Source organism: Zea mays, chromosome 9, assembly GCF_902167145.1.
Source record: "Zea mays cultivar B73 chromosome 9, Zm-B73-REFERENCE-NAM-5.0, whole genome shotgun sequence".
NCBI lineage: Eukaryota > Viridiplantae > Streptophyta > Magnoliopsida > Poales > Poaceae > Zea > Zea mays.
Genome location: NC_050104.1, coordinates 28,588,812 through 28,606,206, shown reverse-complemented (window position 1 = coordinate 28,606,206; position 17,395 = coordinate 28,588,812). Strand labels below are relative to the sequence as shown.

The following is a 17,395-nucleotide window of genomic DNA, read 5'->3' as shown; positions in this document are numbered from 1 at the left end:
ATAAAAAAATGAAACCAGGAAGGATAAAAAACAATACTAGCAAATACGGAACGAGAGAAACTGCAACAAAAAAAAAGTGAATCAAGGAAAGAGAGCGAGTGATAGAGAGAAACTGCAAAAAAAAAAAAAAACGTAGAGAAGGAACGACGGCCCAGCCCAGGAAACACGATACGGTCCAGAGTCGAGAGGAAGAGAAAAACCCCGTCCCCCTCGGCCGCCGAAGCGAAACAGCCTCTGGCCGCTGCCCGACCCCGACGCCAGCTGCCCAGTTCTTCGCCGGCGACGAGCACTCCACCAGGTACGCCCACCCCTTCCCTTCCTCCTTGCTGCCGTGCGAAACCGATCACCCGAACCCTCACTCGAGCTACTTGCTTACCTCCGCGTCTTCGGATCTGGTCTGATTGCGTCTTCGGATCTGATCTGATCTGACTATGACCTGCTCCTTTCTGGTTATATCCTCACCTCACGTGGAGAAGACGAGAGGGGATTCCAAGATGCCGAGGGCCACCAGCGACGCGAAGCTCCTGATCCAGTCCCTCGGCAAGGCGTACGCTGCCACACCAACAAATCTCAAGGTAGCCTAGCCTTACTCGATCCGACCTCCCCTTCTCCCATCTCCCCCCGCGGTCGTCCTCTATTCCCTCTAACTACTCCGTGTGCTGACACACCTGCAGATTATTGACCTCTACGTGGGTTTTGCGGTTGCCACTGCCCTTATTCAGGTATAAGTTTTTTTTTTCTTCTAGAACACTCGCTTATGTCTTCATATGTGCAACCATCTTGTTCAAATAGTGTTGAAAGCCTCGAAACATGGTTAGGGGAATTCATCTGAATAGCCTGGAGTGTATACTATACTATCCCGCATCAGCCAATGTTCTTTCCTAACATGATTCCGCCTGGAGTGTATACTATACTATCCATGTGGATTTCTAGATTTCGGTTTTGGCTAAACCTAACATGGGACACGCCAAAACACACGGCCTTGTCGTTTGATTGTGATATAGCAGTGGGTAGGTAGGCAGTCATCAGCTACATGCACAAGAAATATTATGAGAAGGCTGCTCTGCTAAAGCCATCAACTGATATGTTGTGTATGTAATTCTAAGTTGTGGATTGCAAACGGTCAAACTTGCATATTTCTGCTCTGCCTAACTGTTGGCAACCTTACTGCCTGGGTGCTGTAGTGATGTGCCTTCAGTTGAACTTTTGCAAAATTCTGTATGCTCTTCAGTGTTTGACTGGAAAGATGAACTTATCGTCCTTATTTTCTTATGCTCTTGCTTTGTCAACTGTACATTCTTATTCAGTTTGCAACTCTTCTCAGTCACTGGTTACAACACAGCAGTCAACTTGCAAATCTCAGCTTTATCTAGCCGTTGGCAACCTGATTGCGTGGATGTTGTGGCACCGTTCTTACCACTGTAACTTTTGCAAACCGTATGTTCTTCAGTGGCTGATTGGATATATCAACTTGTTAGCTGTCATTTTCTCAAAAAAAATCAAAGAATTCGTTGTCCCCAATCATGGTTCTTAGGTTTGAGGACAAGCTATCTTTGCGCACTTGTGTTGTCAACTGAACATTATTATTTGAGTTGTTTCTGCAACATATCTAGTAATCGCCCTTGGATGCTAGTAGAAACGAAACACCTTCAGAGATTTACTGGTATGCTATTTATTGTGGAAAATAAAACAGGTTGCTTACATGGGATTGGTTGGGTCGTTTCCCTTCAACTCCTTCCTCTCAGGAGTTCTTTCATGCATAGGAACTGCAGTTCTTGCTGGTACGAGCTTCTTATGCTTCGTAACCCTTTTATCTTGGTTGCATGATACGAGCTAACCCACACATTTCTCTTTTTACCTTTTTTTTTCCTCTCTCGTTTAGTTTGCCTCCGCATTCAAGTGAACAAAGACAACAAAGAATTCAAGGTATTGCTTCGTTCCATCTTCATATGCTAGGACCCGTTCTACTTCGAAAATATGGCATGACGTCGTGTTCCAAAACATTTCCCGCAGGACCTTCCCCCAGAAAGGGCCTTTGCTGATTTTGTCCTATGCAATCTGGTGCTCCACCTGGTGATCATGAATTTCCTCGGATAAGCAACTGCTGCACCATGTTGGTTAAAGGTTTTGTAGCCCCAGGTTGTGGTCGCTGATTGTTGCCTTTAAATGTTTGGAACTGTTGTGATCGTGATGTCGAATATCCATATGATCTGTTGAAGGATTACTTGTGTAAGCTGAGTATTCCCGGAGGGAACTATTAGTCGAATGGACAGTTTGCCCAGCGCTGAGAATGTGACCTAGCATGTTCTTTATTTGAAGAAGATATAATTCATTTTTCACTAAGGTATGCTGCAAATAAGCAATTCCTGGGAATTGTCGAGACACACATTTTTCCATTTCTAGAACACATCTCAGTTCTAGGTTGGTTTTTTTTTGTTCTATAAAAAATTGAGATTTGGAGAAAGGTGTAACACATACAGTTAGGGCATGTTTGGGGGAGCAAGAAGAATGTGTAGAATGGAAACTGTTGTGCGAGAATGAAATGAAAAAGGAGCACCGTATCCTTTATTGCTTTTGATATTTATACAAGAGAAAGAGACACTAAGGGTTGATTTGGTGACAAGGGAATCCCGGGAGGATTGGAGGGGATTGAGGGGGAAATGAACTAATTTCCCCCTCAATCCCCTCCGATCCTCCCGGGATCCCGGATCACCAAATCAAGCCTAAAGGAGTGGCCAAAAGCCATGTCCGTACATGGGGATCGTGCAGGGGCACGTCCCTTGGAGAATGCCGGTTAGAAAGGAGTCAACAACTGCTTACTTTTCGTAACACTCCTCCTTAAGCAGTTGTCCATTATGTATATTCTCCCTTGAAACCTGTAAGCAAAAGGTGATTTGCGATAATATACTGTGTAAACTTCAGAAAAACCCACTGGAAAAAATTTGGAGAAAATCAACAGTATATGGTATGTCTTTGGTATCTCTGTCGAAAAACCCTGATGGGAAAAATCAAGAGACTGACATATGCTTGTGTTGACATTGCCTCATCAAAAACCTAACATGAGAAAACATGGTAGTAAAACTCATATAGGAAAAGAGTACAATGTGATGTTAGTATTAGATTAATCAAGAGATACTCCCCCTGATGCAAGCAAATCTCTAAGTCGACGTATACCAATACCCTTAACACATATCTGAAATGTGGAATAAGGTAGCGACTTAGTGAATAAGTCTGCGAGGTTGTCACAAGACTTAGTTTGCATGACCTTAATCTCACCACTCTGTTGAAGTTGATGAGGGTAGAATAACTTGGGGGAGATATGTTTGGTAACATTGCTCTTGATATAACCTTGTTGCATCTGAGCAACACAAGCAGCATTATCTTCATAGATAATAGTGGGTGATTCAATGGAATGAATCCCACATGATGATTGAATGTGATTAATCACCCTTCGAAGCCGGACACATTCACGTGAAGCTTCATACAAGGCAATAATCTCTGAATGATTAGTGGATGTTGTTACTAGAGTTTGCTTGGATGACTTCCAAGAAATAGCAGTTCCACCATTCAGAAATACAAATCCAGTTTGAGACCTTCCATTATGGGGGTCTGAAAGATAACCAGCATCTGTGTGCCCTACGAGGCTAGGATCTTGATTTCTTCTGTAGAATAGACCGAGATCTGCCGTGCCATGGAGGTATCAAAGAATATTTTTGATTCTGGTCCAATGGCGTTTGGTAGGGGATGCACTATATCTAGCAAGTAAATTTACCGCAAAAGCAATATCGGGTCTTGTATTGTTTGCTAGATACATAAGTGCTCCAATTGCACTAAGATATGGATACTCAGGACCCAAAATCTCTTCTCCTTCGTCTCGTGGTCGAAAAGGATCCTTATCCCTTTCTAGGGTACAGACGATCATAGGAGTCTTAGACGGATATGCTTTATCCATATTGAATTTACTCAATACTTTCTGCGCATAAGCAGACTGATGAATGAGAATGCCCGTGGGAAGGTGCTCAAGTTGCAAACCTAAGCAAAATTTGGTTGTACCCAAATCCTTCATCTCAAATTCCGTCTTTAAAAGATTGCGTGCCTCATCAATATCACGTCTATGGCCGATGATATTCAGGTCATCCACATATACTGATATGATGCAGAAACCTGTAGAAGATTTCTTTATAAAGACACATGGGCAATCATCACTGTTAGAATAACCCTTATTCATAAGGAATTCCTTCAGTCGGTTGTACCACATTCTCCCTGACTGTTTTAAGCCATATAGAGATTTGGTGAGTTTGACACAAAACATGTTACAATTTTTGCCATTATTCGGTACAGGTATTCCATCAGGAACTTCCATGTATATGTCCGAATCTAGTGACCCATAAAGATATGCGGTCACGACGTCCATCAACTGCAGAAGTAGACGTTTTTGTAGTGACAGTGAAATTAAATATCGAAAGGTTATTCCATTCATAACAGGAGAATATGTCTCATTGTAATCAATTCCTGGTCTCTGGGTAAACCCTTGAGCAACTAATCTCGCTTTATATCTCACAACCTCACTGTTCTCATTCCGTTTCCGGGTGAAAACCCATTTGAATCCAACATGATAGATTCTGGGAGGTGTAGGTATCACAGAGGTGAATACCTTTCTTTTTGCTAGTGAGGATAATTCCGAGTTAATTGCTTCCTTCCATTTGATCCAGTCTGAGCGTTGTTGACACTCTGCCATGGATTTAGGGTCTGGGTCAGATAGAAGGTTACCAGCTATGATTGATGAGAAACATGAATTTACGACCGTATTCTTACGATCATACAATTCTCCAGAACTAGTATAATTAATGGAAATCTCCTGTACCCCATGAAAATCTTCTTGATTCACAGGAAGAGTAGATATGGGGTGTTCCGATGTACCAGCAGCATCTGAATTGTGCACATGAGTGCTGGTTTGTGGATGTACAGTATCCACTTGGTGTCCATCAACCGGTGGTTGACTTTCGTTTACTGTTTTGGAGGATCGAATGTTCCTCTCTTTCCTTTGACGCTTAGTAGAAGCATTATCCTGCTTAACAGCCCTCACCCTCTTCGGTTGAGAAGATGGTTGAATGGTTTTTCGTGGTACCTCCACTAGATTGGGCGCATTGACAGCAGGATTCAAGGATTTTGTGACACCATTATAGTCAGTAAACGCATCAGGCAGATTATTAGCAAAATGTTGCAATTCTATAATTTTCTGAACTTGAAGCTCAGATTCCTGGGTTCGAGGATCTGAGGACAGGATGGATTTGTCATCCCAATTGATTTCCTGGCATTCGTTAGGATACTTGAATTCTCCCCCTAATGCCGGGAAATGGTCCTCGTTAAAGATGCAATCAGCGAAATGAGCTGTGTACAAATCCCCTGTAAGGAGCTCTAGGTATTTGATGATCGATGGGGATTGATATCCCACATAGATGCCCAATTTCCTATGAGGTCCCATAGCTGTTCGCTGAGGCGGTGATACAGGGGTGTAGACCGCACATCCAAATTTCCGCAGATGGGATATATTTGGAGGATTTCCTCGAACCAGGTGCAACGGAGATGTTGCATGATATGCAGTTGGGCGAAGTTGAATAAGATCAACAGCGTGTAAAACTGCATGACCCCAACAGGATGTAGGTAAATTGCATTCATGAAGTAAAGGTCTTGCGATAAGTTTGATCCTCTTAATAAGAGATTCAGCTAAACCATTTTGAGTATGTACATAAGGCACAGAATGTTCAATGTGTATTCCTTGGGCCATACAATAATCATGGAATGCTCTAGAAGAGAATTCAGCCGCATTATCTAGGCGGATTTTCTGGATTTGATGTTCAGGATAATGTGCTTTCAATCGAATGACTTGCGTCATGATTTTAGCAAAAGCATGGTTACGTGTAGACAGAAGGCACACGTGTGACCATCGTGTAGATGCGTCAATTAATACCATGAAGTATCTGAACGGTCCAGATAATGGTTGTATGGGTCCACAAATGTCACCTTGAATTCGTTCAAGGAACTTGAGTGGTTCAGCATGAATCTTAAGAGGAGATGGTCTTAAGATTAGCTTTCCCGTTGCACATGATGTACATATAAAATCAGATGGTTTAGGGAATTTGGCAGACTTTAAATCATGACCGATGCAATTACCTGTGATTTTCCGCATCATCCCTATTCCAGGGTGACCAAGGCGTGCATGCCAGGTCTTGAATGAATCTACATTCTGAAAAATCACTTTGTACGTAACATGAGGTACTGGTTTTATGTATGTGTAGTACAATCCGGATGGAAGTGAAGGTATTCTTTCCAGAATGTTAGCGCCATATTCAGAAGGTTTGGAAATGAGGAGAAATTCCTCATTATTTTCTGTATGAGTAGAAATATGTAAACCACTTTTCCGAATATCTCGAAAACTTAGAAGGGTACGAGTTGAATCGGGATACAATAAAGCATCCTCGATAGTGACTTGTGTACCCATAGGGAGCGTAATAGTTGCTCGTCCAGAGCCAACTATTTTTGCATCGCGTCCAGCGATTGTCAAAACATTTCCTGACCTCTTTGTGAGAGTTTGGAAATATTTTGTTTCCCGAAGAATAGAGTTGGTGGTACCACTGTCTACAAGACATAATTCTTCCTCCATTGGATTGACTTCCGCATAATCTATATAATCAAGAATTGCAAGAACTCAATTAATTATACATATAAGTACATACATAATTATACAGTAGAGTATGGAGTATACACACAAATACCAATGTCTAGGTACTTATTACAACACACATGTTGCACACACTCATAAACTGCAGATAGATGATATCTAGTGGAGCATAAGGATCCTAGTTGAGGTCTCCAAACACATCATTCGAAGCATATTCGATGATGGCATTGTCCAAGTCCATGTAATCGGTGTCGGTCAGAAGCGGAGGATTGGTCGTGCTTGGTTCCATTGTAGCCATGCTTGAGCAACCAGCTCCATCCTTCAAGTTAGGTGGGGTAGTGAAGTGAGCTTCATATCCCTGTCCTTCAGCATTTTTGCCCTTAAGAGATTGCTGGTACAGTTCCACTAAATGACGAGGAATGTGACACTTCTTAGTAGGATGGTTGTAGCATCCACACTTCTTACACTTCTCTTGCTTGGAAGTGGGGGTGTCTTTCCTCGGAGCCTTTGTATTTTGCTTATCCGGACGCTTGTTGCGTTTGCGCTTCTTTGAATTATCAGACTTCTTGGGATGGCTTTTGGGGCCATCCCCTTTCTTCTCATTCTTCACAGCATGATGTATTTCAGGCATAGGAGCAGCTCCAACACGACGTTGCTTATGATTTTTCATCGTAAGCTCATCATGCTTTTCTGCCTGAAGTAGATCATGTATGAGTTCAGAGTAAGTCTGATAATTGCGAGCACGGTACTGATGCTGTAGGACCCGATCAGATGGGATCATAGTTTGAAGTGTTTTTTCAATCTTATCTGCATCTGATGGTTCCTTACCGCAGAAACGCAAGCGAGGACAGATCTTATGAACAACATGGTTGTAATCATCAATAGACTTATAGTCTTGCAGACGAATATGGGTCCATTCATGATTCGCCTCTGGTAAGATTACAGCCTTTCGTTGCTCATATCTGTTTTTAAGAGATAACCATAATACATTTGGCTCTTCTTCCATCACATATTCTGCTTTCAGATCAGGATGGAGGTGATGTCTTATAATGTACAAAGCGTTGTACTTATAAGCATCATGCAGTGGGTCAACGCTCTTGTTGGGAGGGAGTAATGCACTCAGAATATTTTTTGAGGCTAAGCTGATCTTGATATCCAACGCCTAGGTAGGATAGTTGTGACCATCAAGAGCAAGTTCTTCAAACTCACGGGCCATGATCCTACACAAGCAACCGGAGAATTTCATTAAGAAATCATCATGGGTGTGTTGTAATATGTGTGTTGTTCACAACATACATGTATTCTTGCTCGTATTGGATTTAAGAGAAAAAACCCAATTGAGATGAATAATAGGCAATATAATGCGATATTGCATAAATGAATGATAATTTAAGGTCTCAATTGCAAAGTGATGCAAGAGATCGAAAATTTCATTATGTAGTAAATAAAATATTCAGATGAAATTAAGTACTTGTAGTAACTTAATAAGATGAATATATGAGTAGCATGAATTGCGTATGGAATTTAATAAATAAATATTTTTGCTCGTATTAAGTTTTAAATAACTTAATTGAGATGAATATTAATTATTCTATATGTTCTATCAAAAAATAATTTTGATCGTATTAAACCACTATGTGTATAATTGAGATGAATAATTTTTTTTTGAGTTTGCATTTTAAGAAATGCAGAATAAAACACATGACAAAAAATATCATCTTAAAGAAAATGTTTATTTGCATCATTTCCAAACAATAAAACTTTGGAGTAATTCCTGACACAAGCTGCTACTGAAGGATTTATAAACATCTTTAATCAAAGCAATCTAATTTTCTAGGATTTAGAAAACTGAAAATAGCTAAGATAAAAAAAATGGCTAACTGGGCCTACGACATGGGTAAGCAAGCCAGCCCATCTATGGGCGTGCGCGGTCCATTTAAGGGCTGCCCTCACCAGCCGCCGGGCGCCCTCGACGAGCCACCGCGTCGGGCCAGCCGCCGCGCCGGGACCGCGTGCCACCGCGCCGGGCTGGCGGCCGCGTCGGGGCCGCGTGCTGCCGGGGCGCGCCAGGGAGCCACCGCGCCGAGCGCACCCGAGGCCGGGCGAGCCCGTGTCGCGCCGGGACCGCGTGCCGCCGCGTCGGGGCCGCGTGCTGCCGGGGCGCGCCCGGGAGCCGCCGCGCCGAGCGCACCCGAGGCCGGGCGAGCCCGTGCCGCGTGGAGTGGGCGAGCAGCCGCGCCGCGGGTCTGCAAGGGCGTGCGAGCCGCCAGGGGCAAGCCCGCGCCGCGCCTGGCAAGCAGCCGCGCAGGGCGGACGAGTAGCTGCGCCGCGGGCCCTGTCGAGGCCGGGCTAGGGCACAGTTCAGAGAAGACGGCGAGGCGGTGAGCGCGAGCGCTCACGGACGTCGTCATCGTCGGACGGTCTTGCTGTCGCCGACCACGACCCCGGCGCGAGTGGCCGTGGAGAAAGGTGGTGCGCCAGCCGACGTACCACCCTGTTGCCGCTCGGGCTCAAGAGCGTCGACGGTGAGACCGTTCCGGATGGGCCGTCGTCGGGAGTCGGGGTAGGCAGTCGCTGCTGCACCCCGTCGCCGAGGACTAAGGCGATCCTCCCATCGTCGGAGGAGGAAGAGGTGGCGTCGACGGCAACCGTCGCAGTGGACGTGGATGTGATCTGGCCGACGGGGCGACCGCGAGGGCCGGTTGATTTCCGCGCAGTCAACCGTGTCCGAGCACGAGGGCGCGCAGGAGAGGTGACTTGAACGAGCAGTCCGCTCGATCGAACAGCGGGGGCGACGGTGTCTGCATCTGTTGGAGGAGCCCGCGGTTGGCGAGCAGGACACGACCCCCATCCATGGAGGGGGCAGTACCGCATCGGACAGAGCGGCTGCTGGGTCTCGGACTCGCGCAGCCCCTCTGCGACACGTTCCGGCGAAGGCAATGGAGGGCGCACCCATCGGTCTTGACGTGGCGCTGGCGGTTGCTGCGGCGGTGCAGTAGGTGCCGCAGCGTTGCTAGGACCAGCGCCAGGATCACCATCGGTCCGGCGGACGCGCTCAGGGTCAAGTGTGGCCCGGGCGTCCTTCTTGCTGCGCTTCTTGGCATGGCGGCGACCATGTCGATGCGCAGCACGTAGAAGCCGACGTGCGACGAGGTCAGCGCCTCGCCGGCGACGATGGCCACCGTTCAAAAACCGAAGGATGAAGGTAAGAAGGGCAACAGAAAGATCTTTGTAGATCATTGCGTATCCGACTGTTTTTTTTCCTTTTGATGAAGAACTTCTTGCCTCCGCTGTTCTTGTTTTGGCCTTTGCTCTCTTTTGTAAAAGCAAGTGCTGATAACGTGTAGAATGGAAACTGTTGTGCGAGAATGAAACGAAAAAGGGGCACCGTATCCTTTATTGCTTTTAATATTTATACAAGAGAAAGAGACACTAAAGGAGTGGCCAAAAGCCACGTCCGTACATGGGGATCGTGCAGGGGCACGTCCCTTGGAGAATGCCGGTTAGAAAGCAGTCAACAACTGCTTACTTTTCGTAACAGAATGAACAGTTAAGAGAGAAAAGGAAACGAACAGAAAGGATGAAGAAAATCACACAAAAAGTATGGAGTTAGACTCTGAATTTCTTGTCTGAAACTCTGAATCGATGCATGTGCCAAACAAAAGTTGGGTGTATTTGCGATGTGATTGACAAACAAGATCGTGATAGATCCAGCAATTCCGATGCACAGACAGACAGCAGAAAAAGAGGGAGGGGGGCTCGGCAAAAGAATTTGAATGGGCTCATCAGATCCAGATCATCATACCATAAAACAAATGGAGCAAACAAAACTTGCCATAAAATTGGCAAGGGATTACGTAAAGAATGCGAGATCATTCAGATTCTTCGGACTCCACGAATTCGCCATCTACATTTAGGGACACAGGAAGGGGATACCAGACCGACGACCGCTTGTCCGCCTTGATCAACCGGGAAGGAAGTAGAGACGCTTCCCCCCACAATTAATTGATCAGCAATTTCCAGAGCTGAAACCGAAATGCACTGTCTGTCTCTTGTTCCATTCCATCTGTACAACACGGCGCTGCGCCATGATGCGTTCAGTTCTCACCAGAGCTGCTGGGTCTTCTCCCTGATCATGTTCGAGATGGGTTGCCAGCCCACCAGCCACGGCCTCCTGCTCGTGGGGACGGCGAAGTTGAGCTCGAACATCTCCTTGCTGATGTTGCCGCCCTCGCAGAAGCCCACCAGCCGGGCCACCAGCCCCGCGCTCTCGTCGATGTGCGCCTGGTCGTTGGGGTCCGTCCACAGCTTGTTCACCAGCTGCAGCTTCCGCTGCTTCGCGTCCAGGGGCACCTGCCACTTGATGAAGAGCCGCTCACGCTCTTCGTCCGTCAGCCTTGATCCCATCCTTCTCGCGAGGAACTCTCGCTCGTTCCTCAGCGCCTTCATACTGCCGACATACAAACACTCTGTTAAACTACTAGCTAATGAACACTACTGCAATGCTTCAACTATGGCTGAAAGGTTTGGTTATATATACTCTTGAATATCATTTGTTTTTTTAATGATGGAAACTACAATCGGTGAAAACAAGCACCTGGAGACAAGTGAAACTGCAGGGTCTTCAACAGCACCAGGGCTTGCATCACCGACCTCGGCAAAGTGCTGCTGCAACCATACGAGTCTTCTTACTTCGACCTCGATGTATATCTGATCAGCCTTGTCCCCCCTGAATAACAGGTAGAACTGGGTCCTGTGTATGATCGATACTTGACACTGATCCCACAGATGAATGATGCACTGCATCTGCTCTTTGAATAATCTGTCCCATGAATCAGGACCATCCTGTAGAGGCCCAGAATTATCCTCTCCATTCGGCTTGCCCTCGTTAGATTCCAGCTCCAGGACCTGTAAATTAAAGTGATGGAACATATTTTAGTAGCAGGAAAGCAGATTTTTTCAGAAGAACATTAAAGATTGTATGTGCGTTCAAGATCAAAGTGAGTTCGAAACCTGGCAGACTAGCAGCTGCTTCTGGTACTGAAGTTTTGCAACTCGCTCCTTCAGTTCAGTCACGTAAGCCCTGATGCTCCTAACGTTTTCTTCCGCAGCATTTTGGAACATCCTCTGCATCTTTTTCATATTGACTGAACTGGAGCGCCTGTAGCGTGGCGTTTCATCACGAGATGACATATCTCCATCTTCACTCTTGGTGGGAGTAGCCTTTTCTGAACCCTCAACAGACATAGTGTCACCCTCTGGCGCCCTGTTCTCAACTTCTGATTCCGAAGGCCTACTAGAAGAATGGGGAGAACAGGGTGCTCTGAGAAGATTTGCTCTGTTGATGTTGTTGCTCACACCCAGAGGAAGAAGCAGCCTCTTCTTCTTCTTTGATCTGTTTGACTTTGGGGTAGTCTCATTACACGGCATGGCAACGTTTGGAAGTGACATCACCAATCTGTCAATAGACCGTTGCACATTTTCCAGCTTCGCCTCAAGTTTGGCAATATCATTGTCTTGCATATGAAGTCTAGAAATCTCATCTTTCAAATCGGATCCATTTCCTTCATCTGTAATCATCTCCATGTCTCTGTTCTCAGACCTAACAGTTTGCATCTCCCTGATTTCTGCCTGAAGTTTAGCGATGGTTTCCGCAGCATCCTGGTTGCCATGCTTGTGGCATTCAACTTCTTTGTGAAGTACTTCAATGGCGCGGTTTGCTTCAACCTCAAGCTGTTGTTGTAGCTGCTCCAGCTTGCGGATTTCATGCTTTAACATAAATGGAGCAGTAGATGATTGCCTAATCGAGCTCATCATCATCTTATTTTTGTTACTTGGCTCTAGCGATCCTGAAAATGTAAGGCACTTTCGCGCCTTTTGTGGCGAGTCAAAGGGATTCCACCCCTGCAAGAGTAGAGTGCAACACAAAGGGTTAGTTAATGATAATAAAGAGAAGTTCCGGACAAACAAAAAGCAGATTCTTACTGGCTGGTGATCAACCTTCTTCTTCCTCAGTTCTTCGAGCTCTGACTGTGCATTATCTCGCTGTTTCCTGAGTTCCTCTATTTCAATTTCCATCTACATAATTTATTGATTAGATCATGTAAAACATGGCAATGATTTCAAGCATTTAGTGAACTCTTGAAAGTTAAAATTGAACATGAAACCTTGGTCAGAGACTTTACCTGTCTAATCTTCCTGTCCTTTTCCATTATGAGGATATCAGAAGAGGAGCCACGGTCAGGGGTCCTCAGCTCTGATTCTAGTCTAGCAAGTTCTGTCTGAAGGTGCTTCACCAATTGCTTATCTGATATAACCTGCATGCAACATGTATTGTTGAGTTGTACATTGATGTATTTCAACAATTATTAAGGCACAAAGAAATGTTATCTCAGAGTCACGACTCACATCCTTACCATATTAACTTTCGCAGTATTTGTGACTTCCTTTGCACAGGTTGCGAAGAATAGAGTATTTCTAGATTGTTCTACATGTGTCAGGGCTGGGCTCATGGTACAGATGATTGCTGTTCTTGCATTTCCACCCAAAGAAAGCTGTAGAATGCGTGTCAGCTTTGAGTCCCGGTAGGGAATGTGTCCACTTCTTTTCCCCGAACTGCAATTGAAGTTTACAGTTAAGTTTCAGTTACAAATAACGATGGATATTTGTTGCTTGAATTTTCTATTACAACCTAGAAACAATGCATGTCTTTCTAGCTCATATAATTTGTATGCTGACAGCTTTGTATACCTAATTTCGTCAAGCGTAGGCGTTGCGAAATAAGTTTTCGACATTTTTTCTGCAATTCAATATAGATTTTGTAATGCAGAGTAGTAGAAACACTCAGGAACATTGAGTGTCCTTCAAACCACACGGTATACCTAACGACTAACAATTTTTTTTCTGCATGAGAAATTCAGGAAGAGCTGAAAAAATCACTCTTAATCACTTGCACAGATGTCAAATACATGCCATCTACTTTTGGGGAGACCATACAAGCACTATAATTTCATTTATTAAGTGGAATTTATTTCTGCATCGTTGACAGTCCACTGATACAAAATAAGCAAATGAAACAACATGTTCGTAGAATAGTTATTTTAACTGGCACATGCTTTTAATGTGTGAGATATTCTATTTCGAAAAATGAATGTAGCAACTATCTTTAATTGATATTTATCTCTATCACCAAATCTAAACTTATAAATTGTCAAAGATCAAACTAGAACAAAATTGAATATAGCAGCAAATCAGTCAATTGAGAAGCCATCTTAGAAGCTTTGTTTAGCAAGTACTTGTTAGTCATGGAATAGTTTTTAACGTGTCCATTACACATTTCAAAAACTTTATCCTCCAGTTTTGGCTTCTAGTGATTTAAGCCAAACGGTTAAGATAGATGTTCTTAATAAAGGGATAAAGTACCACAAGATGCAAACAGAACAGAAGTGTGTTTCAGACATGCTGACTGACATGCTCAAAATGGCAAAACGGCCAATGAGTATTCGGTATCTAAGCAGAATGCATTTCATCAGATACATTTGCTTTTGCACATTGTCCATGTCTATGAATTTTCTATGAGCTAAGTTACCCCACATTAACTTGTACAAATCCAACAGGTACTACCTAGAACTACGGTTAATGTAACAGAATCTAATATAATTAATGCAGAGTTCATCTGATGCATTTCATTAGCAGAATTCTTCAATGTTACAATATCTAGATGAACGCAGAGAAAAGGCACTAATAAATCTGACTGAGACTTCTTATGCACAAGTAGAACTTGAGTTTGAATACAACCTTAGCTTTCTGATGACAGTAGTCAAAGTCAATAAACTGCGATTTATATGGCAACCCTCTTTCAACCTTGCACCTATGGCATGTGTTTGTGCAGCTCGTTCACTTCCAGCAAGGTCAACAAAATTCTGCAAGCAAAGGAAGCAATTATTGAAATTATGAATATCAGCATTACCAATATCCAAGACCTTTGAGGACATCATGCTTACCAGGTTAGCAACGAAAGATTTAACACATCCTGAAACTTCACGGAGCCTGCTCTCAAGTGTCTGGATAAAGATATACACCACAAAAGGTTAATACTTTCCTCGCCATGTTTTTTCCTGGAACGACTCGATGCAAACAGGACATGTACCAGCCTAATGATTTGGTGGGAACGTGAACTAGTGTCATTTAGTGCCGTCTCCCCAACCTGTCTTTGTTCTGCAAACATTCAAAAGGTTGTTAAGGGATTATCACCATTTAATATTCATTTCTTCTTTTTGATAGTATTTACCTTCACAAATGCTGATTAGATGCCTCAGATGTTGGCTATCCTTCGCAATTTCTTCTTGCAACTTCTCCACAATGGTTCCTTTCTGTCAAACAGAGAACATTTTCAATTATAGGATCAAACTTTTCTTGGAGCATTGTAATAACTGACAAAGTTGTAAACAAACCTCAGGATCATCTAACAACCGAAGGGGAACAGAGTCAGGCCGCAGAAGATCCTTGACAATCTCATTGTAAATTTCCATAGCAGATATTTTTATCACAAATTCCCTCTCAGGAGTCTAAACAAGAACAATTATGAGTTATAACACTTGCATGCATCTTAGAAAGCAATGCACCCTAGCAGCAAAAACCAAAGACTTCCTCAGATATATGAAACTCACACTATCTATGTGTCTATAAATATCACTAACAGCACTCTCTGTAACGCCCCTCATCGTGAATGTTTTACCACTGCTGGTTTGCCCATATGCAAAAATGGTGGCTGCAAAACAAACACAAGGTAAGGAAGGGGTCACATGCAGATGATCACTCCACTACCACGAATATACAAACTGAGCATTAACAATACCATTAATGCCTGTCAGTGCAGACATTGCAACATCCTTAGCTCCCTCTTCATAGACGACGTCTGTTTGGCAAGCTGGCCCAAACACTTTATCTGGAAGGAAAGGAATTAAAAGACATATTGCAAACATAATTTTCTTGAGTTGCATTGCTCGTGAATTGATCAAGCCACACTACCAAAAGTGTAAGACATGGGTGCAGCTCGGTCCTGCGCGGGGCCCTTGTACAAGATTGTCTGGGTATCAGCGCATTCCCATGCCACGTCATCCTTCGCAGCCAGCTCCTTCTTGCTTAGTGGCCTCACCCTCACCGTAACAAAAATCTTCTCCTCCTTGGCCCTTGAGCTGCCACCAGGAGTCGACATCGGTGTGTGCTCACCCTTCGATGCAGGGGTGCTTGGGGGTCTTGACGCGCCCATCTTGTATTTGTATTCCTAGCTTTACAATCTAAAGCAAAGATATCAGGAATTGAATAAGGAACTGGAAGTCTTGTCACAAAATTCTTGCTGGAAGAAGATACTGGATGTGCGAAAATGCAACAACGGCCGAGTGTAATTAGTTGTATGCAATCATATATGAATATAAAACGAATTGCATCGTTCACCGTATCTGCGACTTCCGGTCCAAATAAACAATGTTTAATTTCTAGCAGCAGAAATGAACTACAGACGTTAGTAGCATTTGACAGGGATTGCACTGGTTCATGCAAAATCAAACAAAAACAATTTCCATGTAAGGAAAAAATCCGCACGAAATTTGAATGTCCACGTCAGTATTCCATCTAGACTCCGGTGGACATAGACGAGGAATTGCTGATTCCAGGATCTCGCAAAATCCCCACAAAGGAAACTGCATCTCGAACTCGAGGTGATGTCCGCTCCGAACCCTTGTCAAAAGGAAAGGGGACCAGACAGAACTAGACTCTAGTCGTCACTGAGACAACAGGGGACGCGTGGATGCCAGTGGTGACTGGCTGGATTTATAACAACATAATATGGAAACCCGATCCGAAGAACTCGTGCTGCCGAAAATAAGAAATCCCGGAAGCCGGCAGCCGCGGATAAACAAACTACCTTCCTTTCTAGAACAAATCCACCCAGAGCGGAGCAAACCGGTTTCCTAATCTACCGCGGTACTGGGGAAAGGGAAACGGGCACTTGCCTGCTGCTCCGCGCCTCCGCGCCACAGTATAGGAGCAGATCGGGCGCCGGCTGACGGCGGCAGATCGGGCGAGCAGCAACCGCCGCGCAAGGAAACGATGAGACGGAAAGACGGGGGGAGGGAGAGAGACAGTACCGAGGAGTATGGTTTTGAATTTCTCCGGCGGAGAGAGAAGAGGAGGGGGAATAGATGAAGAGATCCGAGGAGCGGATAGTATAGTAGTACTGAATAGTGATGTCGTGTAGTGAGCAACGGCTAGTTTTGGAAGGCGTTAATCAAAACCTCCCACTAGCCATTTGATTTTTTTTCCTCCCACTTATTTATGATGGCCTCCCGTCATTGGTCAAACACAGGTAACCACACTGGCAACCCAGCACAGTAAAGAATGCTCTATCAGCGGGTGTGTGCCTGCAGGTGGGCCATCAAGCATATGTAATTATAAGTACCATGAGTGGTCGAGGATGCACCATGCTCATACTTGACACCAAAAACACGCACTCACGTCCAGTGACAAATGACGAAATAAATTTTAGGAACAATGAATAAGATAGTATACATAACATAGTAAGGGCCTGTTTGTTTACCCCCAGATTATATAATCTAGATTAAATAATTCTAAGAGGCAAACAAACAGTCTAGCTTATTTGCCCAGATTATATAATCTAACCCTTTGGATTATGATAATCCATAAGCAAGTGAG

At 44.2% G+C, this 17,395-nt stretch overlaps 2 protein-coding genes across 2 annotated transcripts; one reads left to right on the top strand and one right to left on the bottom strand.

The window, feature by feature from the left end:
- Window positions 1–187: 187 nt before the first annotated feature.
- LOC541686 (false DAD1) lies at window positions 188–2,383 on the top strand. The gene is made up of 6 exons (NM_001317108.1): window positions 188–298; window positions 477–575; window positions 675–722; window positions 1,694–1,781; window positions 1,883–1,926; window positions 2,014–2,383. The coding sequence occupies exons 2-6, from the start codon at window positions 495–497 to the stop codon at window positions 2,095–2,097; spliced, it is 345 nt and encodes a 114-aa protein (NP_001304037.1). The 5' UTR covers window positions 188–298; window positions 477–494; the 3' UTR covers window positions 2,098–2,383.
- Window positions 2,384–10,446: 8,063 nt separating this feature from the next.
- LOC100126902 (kinesin-like protein 2) lies at window positions 10,447–16,888 on the bottom strand. Its single transcript, NM_001308512.1, has 15 exons — window positions 16,696–16,888; window positions 15,713–15,981; window positions 15,540–15,629; window positions 15,352–15,452; window positions 15,136–15,249; window positions 14,973–15,054; window positions 14,832–14,899; window positions 14,686–14,745; window positions 14,480–14,604; window positions 13,099–13,297; window positions 12,868–12,999; window positions 12,668–12,760; window positions 11,696–12,586; window positions 11,280–11,590; window positions 10,447–11,132 (listed from the first exon to the last, which is right to left on the bottom strand). The coding sequence occupies exons 2-15, from the start codon at window positions 15,951–15,953 to the stop codon at window positions 10,787–10,789; spliced, it is 2,853 nt and encodes a 950-aa protein (NP_001295441.1). The 5' UTR covers window positions 15,954–15,981; window positions 16,696–16,888; the 3' UTR covers window positions 10,447–10,786.
- Window positions 16,889–17,395: the final 507 nt, after the last annotated feature.